At 56.5% G+C, this 7,475-nt stretch overlaps 1 protein-coding gene across 1 annotated transcript in view; it reads left to right on the top strand.

The window, feature by feature from the left end:
- Nucleotides 1-4,367, top strand: part of PLEKHO2 (pleckstrin homology domain containing O2) — a 45,496-nt gene extending 41,129 nt beyond the window's left edge. The window contains exon 8 of the mRNA XM_021706505.1: nucleotides 3,318-4,367. Within this exon, the coding sequence (XP_021562180.1) occupies nucleotides 3,318-4,334 (1,017 nt within the window). The 3' untranslated portion in view covers nucleotides 4,335-4,367. The remainder of the gene's footprint in view (nucleotides 1-3,317) is intronic.
- Nucleotides 4,368-7,475: the final 3,108 nt, after the last annotated feature.

Below are 7,475 nucleotides of genomic sequence, written 5' to 3'. Positions count from 1 at the left end.
CAACTCAAAAAAAAAAAAAAAAGAAAAAGAAATAGGCCTGTCCATAGACTAATTTAAGTAGTGCTATATCTAATTTTTTTTTTGAGTTGGAGTCTCACTCTGTTTCCCAGGCTGGAGTGCAGTGCCACTCTCACGGCCACCACAGCCTCGACCTGCTGGGCTCAGGCAGTCCTTGTGCCTCAGCCTTCAAGTATCTGGAACTATAGGCATGTACCACCATGCCCAACTGATTTTCTGATTAGAGACGAGGTCTTACCAAGTTGCCCGGGCTGGTCTTGAACCCCTGAGCTCAGGCAATCCTCTTGCCTCTGCCTCCCAAATTACTGGGATTATAGGCGTGAGTCACTGTGCCCGGCAGTTACATCTAATTTTTGTACAGAGGAGGCTCTGGGAGGTCAAGGCAGGAGGGACCAGGAAAAGCCATTGGCATTTGGGTTGACCTTGAAGAACAGGATTGGGTTTAGTTGGCAGATTTGGAGTGAGGGGATTCCCTGTGGAGGGAGAGATGTGAACTGAGGCGTGGGCAGGAGGCTTCACGGTATGCCGAGTGGCTCCACTTGCTTGGGAGATGGTCTGAGAAGGTGGAATTTTGGGGAAGAAATTGTGGAGACCTTCGATGCAGGAGTTGGGGACAGGAGGGGAGGGTACAGCCCAGAGGTCAGTTTGAGGCCCTGGGTAGGATGGGTTGGGCTGAGAGGGAGAAAAGCAGGGGGCCAGCAAGGAGGTGGGGGAGGCCACTTTCCAGGCTTCAGGCGGGATGGAAAGGGGAGGCTGAGGGGAGAGACATTGGGAAGCAAGAGCCGCCTGGCTTGGGATTGGATGCAGGGATTGGACACTGAGGGGAGGTTGTCCCAGGTGCCTCAGAGCTGGGAGCCTGGGTACAGGGAGGCCCAGGGCACAGGAAATTTAGGGGAAGGTTTGGGCAAGAGGGAGCGTTCAGGGAGCCTCTTTCAGATCAGTGGAACTGACTGGGGGGGTGAGTTGTGGGAAGGATTTGGATGCCAGGAAAGAACCTCAACAAATGTTACCTTTGTGGGTTGGGCACGGTGACTCAGCCTGTAATCCCATCACTTTGGGAGATGGAGGTGAGAGGATTGCCTGAGTCCAGGGGTTCGAAACCAGCCTGGGCAACTTTTTAAGCCCTTGTCTCTACGATAAATAAATTAAAAAAAATAGCCCAGCATTGTGGCTTGTGCCTGTAGTTCCAGCTACTTGGAAAGCTGAGGCAGAAGGATCGCCTGAGTCCAGCAGGCTGAAGCTGCAGTGGCCATGAGTGTGTCACTGCACTCCAGCCTGGGCGGTAGAGTGAGACTTGGACTAAAAAAAAACCCCAAAACCAAAAAAACCCACCAAATGCTACATTTAGGGGGGGATTAGAGGGGGCTCAGCCTGCAGGGTGCCAAGGAAAGACAAAGCCAGAAAGGCTGGTCGCATGCCCAGAGGGATATGGGCACAGGACCTGGTGGTCATCAGCCAGGTTGGTGGCTACAAGCCACAAGGGTGGGACTGAGGAAAAGGCAGGTGGTGACGTTGACTGCATATTTTCTAAGAGGAGTCAGCTTAGGGCTGTCACGAGGTGCAGGGCTAGGGGTGCCTGAGGGAAGGAGACCATGGGAGGAAGGCCCCAAGGTCATCGGAGGGTTTGTTTTGAGATGAGGCAGCCTGTGCCTGTCTGTCAGCTGAGGGAGAGGAGCCTGCAGAGGGGAGCGACTAGGATTGCCAGAGAGAAACGTAAAGGTGGGGTGGGGGTGGGGGCTGGGAAGGAGGGATAGGGGAGAGCCAGTCTTGGAGGGAATTCTTGGAGAGAATTCAGGGAGTGAGTGGTGTGTGTGTGTGTGTTGGGGTGTCTCTGTGGTGGTCCCCAATAACTGAGATCATGTGTTGGCCAGATCCTGTGCCGCTTGTGAAAGGGAATGAGGGGCCCAGCGGGACCCCCACTGTCTGAGGGACTGTGGGATAGGCCTTCTGCCCAGTCCTGCTCCAGGGCCTCTGAAGCTCCCTGGGAGGGTCTTTGAGACTGTGGGGCTGCTGGGTGTCTCTCTGAGTCAGGTGGGTGGGGAGCCGTCGCTGCCTGCTGGTGCAGCTGTTTTCTGGCGCTCGGCTGTGGTCTGGGAGCACGCCTGCTGACATGAGAGTGGGCACAGGCTGCTGAGCAGCTGGGCAGACAAGGGCTGGAGAGGGACTGGCAAACAGAGCAGAGGGACAAGCAGAAGGGAGTGAACTTGGGAGATGTATATTGAGTCCTGGTTCTGTCACCAGCTGGCTGTGGGGCACGGCTGGGCATGGTGGCGGGTGGTTGGGTTGCAGAAAAGGGACCTTCCCAAGACCATACAGCCATATAAGGGTCAGAAACAGAGCTGCCACCCGACCCAGGCCAGCATAGTTGACCTTAAAAAGAGTCTCTCACCGGCTAGAAGAAACCAGGCTGGTGTTCCAAGAGGACACCCCGGCTCTGACTTCCTGGCCTGTGATTCAACAACAGGGAATTTTTTTTTTTTTCTTTTTTGAGTCAGAGTCTCACTCTGTCGCCCAGGCTGGAGTGCAGTGGTACGCTCACGGCCACCGCAGCCTCAACCTGCTGGGCTCAGGCGATCCTTTCACCTCAGCCTTCCAAGTAACTGGAACTATGGGCGCATGCCACCATGCCTGGATAATTTTTTGATTTATTGTAGAGACGAGGCCTCACCAAGTGGCCCAGGCTGGTCTTGGATCCAGTGGCCCAGGCTGGTCTCGGATCCCTGGACTCAGGCAATCCTCTCGCCTCAGCCTCCCAAAGTGCTGGGATTACAGACTTGAGCCACCGTGCCTAGCAACAACAGGGAATTCTTTGTTTTGAGTCAGGGTCTCACTCTTCCCCCAGGCTAGAGTGCAGTGGCATGCTCATGGCCATCACAGCCTCGATCTGCTGGGCTCAGGCGATTCTTCCGCCTCAGCCTTCCGAGTAGCTGGAACGACAGGTGTGCACCACCACACCTGGTTAATTTTTTGGTTTACTGTAGAGATGAGGTCTCACCAAGTTGCCGAGACTGGTCTCAAACCCCTGGGCTCAGGCAGTCCTCTCACCTCAGCCTCCCAAAGTGCTGGGATGACAGGCGTGAGCCACTGTTCTGGCAAGAACTGGGGATTCTTTAGTGGTTAAGGAGAGGAGAGGATTCATCAGGAAATCACTTTAGCTGCCAAGCAAGTGGCCTGGGAAGCCAGAGCAGAGGGTGGAGGTGGGGACCTGGACAGCCTGGCTTGAGAACCCTTGAGGGTGGGTGCACCTGACCCAGTGACCAGTCAGACAAGATGATGTCCACATACTATTCTCCCATCAGGTAGCCAGCGCGGCTTCTGAGGGGCTTCTGCGCCTAGACCTTGATGTTCCGAACAGCGGACTGTCGGCGTATGCCCCCCGCCATGATGTCAGTGCAGCCCAGCCCCGGGACACACCCAGGCCCCCCATGCCTCCCGCCAAGCCTTCTCCAGCGCCTGAGACGGCCAACCTTGTTGACGGGGTGGACACCTCTGTGGGAGAGAGAGCCCCAACACCTGTCTCGGCAAGCTCTGAAGTCCCCCTTGAGAGCAAAGAGGACACAGAGACCCCAGTTGCGGGGGACGGTGGCTCTGAGCAGCTCCCCGACGGCATCCTGCCTGACAAACTGAAGGTGAGCTGGGAGAACCCCAGCCCTCAGGAGCCCCCCGCTCCAGAAGGGGAAGAGCCATTCCGGGCACCCTGCCCTGAGACTTCTGAGACTGCACCCAGGGAGAGTGGGACGCCCCCCACGCCACCGCCCAAGGTCTTATCAGAGAAGCTGAAGGCCTGCATGAGGGAGAAGAGGGATTCCGGGCCAGCCCAGAATCCCAGAGCCACTGGCGACTCTGCTCCAAGCCCAGCACAGGTCTCAGTGAACGGTGTGGAAGACCGTCCCCAGCCTGCCGAGCCATCCCCTGCTGAGGACACCTCAGGAACTCCCCCAGGGGATGGAGCGGCGTCCACGGCACTGCCGCCCCAGGGCTTGCCCCCTCAGTCCCATCCCCGCTGCTCCTCTCTTGGGGACCTGCTTGGGGAAGGCCTCCGGCGTCCACGGCAGCCTGTGGAACGGCTGTATCGGGCCCAGCTGGAGGTGAAGGTGGCCTCCGAACAGACGGAGAAACTGTTGAACAAGGTACTGGGCCATGAACCGGCCCCTGTGAGTGCCGAGACATTGCTCAACCAGGCTGTGGAGCAGCTGAGGCAAGCCACCCAGGTCCTGCAGGAGATGAGAGACTTGGGAGAGCTGAGCCAGGACGCACCTGGGCTGAGGGAGACACAGAAGGAGCTGGTGGCCCTCTATCGGAGAAGTGCACCCTAGGGCCTGCTGGGCCAGAGACTCAGTCCCTCCCGGCCACCCCGTCCACCAGAGCTCAGCCCTGCTGAAAAATGCACTCCACTCAGGCTGCAGAAGGGCCACTGGGTTTGTGTTAGGGTTCGCGCAGAACTTGAAGAGACTCCTGGTGTCCTTCCTGCCCTGTTCTGGCCAGTGGAGCCAGGTGCCACCGGGGCCACCCTCTGGCTCTCTGGCCCGAGCTCCCGTGGGTTGGGAGCACACATGCTGGGACCTGTGTGCTTGTGTGGTTGTCCCAAACTGCCCCAGGGCTTTAGCACAGCACTTGGGGTCTTGGGGGTGGCATCATCTCTGTTCCGTACCCCAGTAGTTTACATTCCTGACTTCTGAATGGAGCCCAGCTGAGCCCCCTGCTGCCCCATTCCCAGGTATTTCCAGGCAAAGAGCCTCACGGCAGCCTCCCACCTATCCTAAGTAGCCATTGAGGCCTTGGGTCCAGGCTGTGGGTTCATCCCTCACTCGAGGGGAACCTGGGATACAGCAGGGACCTCTTGAGGCGGATGAAAGGCCTCTGTGTGAGGAAGCCTCTCTGGGTGGCCTCTCTCTCAGTCTGTTTCTTTTCCTGGAAAACAAGGGCATTTTCTGCAGCCCCTTCCCCTCTGTTGATTGGTGACTGGAGGGCTTAGATCTGGGGATTCCAGGGTGAACAAGGAACTCGCAGGGTCTCCTAGTCTAGTCTTTGCCTGGGATCAACTTACGTCCAGCCTCCCACGCTCCTGGAGAGGCGAGCCCCAGGGCTGCCCCGTTCAACATCAGCAAGACCTGTGTGTGATGGTCCCAGGTCTCCTTCAGAGGAGAATCCCCTGCACCTGTGCCTCCTCGGATGGAGATGCACATTGGGCTCATGGTTCCTTCTCAACCCCACAGGTCCAGCATCCCAGTCATTTCCTCAGATGCCGACAGGGGTGCGCTGGGTGTGAAATTGCTTCCCTCTCTCCTCTTCCCCCACCCTCTGACTCAGGCCCCAGGTGAGCTGCTCCCGTCTCACTTTCTGGTGGAAGGGGCGTTTCCTCTTCTCCCTCTCCTGCTCCGTCCCTGTACCCTGGTCCTCTTCCAGCCCTTTGCTGCACCCCCCATGTGTCCCCGACTCTGGGAGCACATCCAGTCTTCCTCCTGCTGCAGCAGCTGGACCAAGGACGGGCCTGGAGGTGCAGAGGCCTGTGAGCTACAGGTTTGGGCCTGGCTCCCTGGGCCCAACCACTCTCCCTGGGGCCTGTGGGATGGGAGCAGTTCCCAACACACCTGCCCAGATTTCTGCATGTGCACTTTCTGTTTCCTTTTTTACTGAAAGGAAGGAAGGGAGGGACATAGCAAGCAGCATGCCTTGGCCTTTCTGCCCACTACCCCACCCCTGGCCACCAGTTGTGCCCATGAAGGCCTACCCATGCAGGCCGATGCCTTCGTTACTGTTCTGTCCTTTGTTCTTGGGGGGGGCAGGGCAGAGGTGAGCAGCAAAGTGTTGGCTTGCAAGCCCTCGTTGGCCTCCCAGACCACCGTCCTTGGACAAACTGGGCTCCTATGCCACAACCTGCTTTTCCCTCCGTCAGTCTCCAGTGCCAGGACGACTTTCGGAGCCTGGTCAAGCAACACCCTGCCACCTTCCCTTGGGAACAGCCTTTACCCATCGGCAGCCACAGCTGACTGGGGTTTTAGCCAAGTCATCTGCTTCCAGGAGCCTTAGTTTCCTCCTCTGTCAAGTGACCAGACTGGGCAAGCAGCACTGGGGCCACCTCAGTGGCCAAATGCCATTGGTTCCTGTGGCTTGGCAGCCTGGGCCCTAGGGGGAACACTGGCATCCAGGGAAGAGGAATGGGAATGCCCAGGGCCTGCCCGCCTGCCTCCTTGAGGAGGATGGCCTTCTGTGTCTTCTGCTTATGAAGCGCCTTTTGTGATGTTTGGCAATAAATCCCTTTTTATGGAACGTTTCTTTTTGTGCCACAAGCCTGTTTGTTGGTGTGGGGGCCGGCTTCGAGGAAGCAGAAGGCTGCTAGGAGTTGGTCACTGGCATCACCAATCCCCCAAACTCAGTTCTAGGGTCCCTCACGACGGGCTGGTCTGGGGGCACTGCCTGCTCCACGAGCTCTGTGCTTGCTAAACTCTGGCCCTTCTGATGTCATCCTCCAGCCATGGTGTTTCAATAGATGGGGCTGAATGTCACGAGGAAAAATGGCTTTTTTTTTTTTACATATATGAAAAGAACTTTATTTTCTGCTTTTAAGACTTTATTCCTGGCTGGGCTCGGTGGCTCAACCTGTAATCCCAGAGCTTGGGAGGCTGAGGTGAGAGGACTGTCTGAGCCCACAGGTTTGAGACCCGCCCAGGCAACTTGGTGAGACCTCATCTCTACAATAAATCAAAAATTAGCCAGTCACGGTAGCGCGCGCCTGTAGTTCCAGCTACTAGGAAGGCTGAGGCGGAAGGGTCGCCGGAGCCCAGCAGGTCGAGGCTGCGGTGGCCGGGAGCGGCCACTGCACTCCAGTCGGGGTGACAGTGAGACTCCAACTCAAAAAAATAAAGACTTTATTCCTGATGATGGAGGTGAAGTGAGTGGCTGGGGGGATTTTTTTTTTTTTTTGTGGAAAAATGCTTTTCAATACTTAAAACTTTTTTATTTGGAAATAATTTCAAACTTAGGAAAAAGTTGCCAGAATAAGAACACAAAGATAGCCCGAGCCGGGCTTGGTGGCTCAGCCTGTAATCCCATGCCTTTGGGAGACTGAGGTGAGTAGATTGCCTGAGCCCGCGGGTTGGAGACCCGCCTGGGCAACTTGGTGAGACCTCATCTCTACAATAAATCAAAAAATTGGCTGGGCGTGGTAGTGCACGCCTGTAGTTCCAGCTACTTGTAAGGCTGAGGCGGAAGGATCACTGGAGCCCAGCAGGTCAAGGCTGCAGTGGCCGGAAGCATGCCAGTGCACTCCAGTCTGGGTGACAGAATGAGACTCCAACTCAAAAAAAGAAAGAAAAAGAGAATACAAAGATTATCCATATACTCTACCCAGACCGACCTGTCATTTTCTCTCTTTTTTTTTCTTTTTTATTTTTTGAGTTGGAGTCTCACCTGCATCGACCTACTGGGCTCCGGCGATCCTCTCACCTCAGCCTTCC

This window comes from Carlito syrichta, unplaced genomic scaffold (assembly GCF_000164805.1).
Source record: "Carlito syrichta isolate Samal-C Ts95f unplaced genomic scaffold, Tarsius_syrichta-2.0.1 Scaffold315650, whole genome shotgun sequence".
In the NCBI taxonomy this organism is placed as follows: domain Eukaryota; kingdom Metazoa; phylum Chordata; class Mammalia; order Primates; family Tarsiidae; genus Carlito; species Carlito syrichta.
Note: the sequence above shows the minus strand (reverse complement) of the source record. Positions and strands in the feature narration are given on the sequence as shown.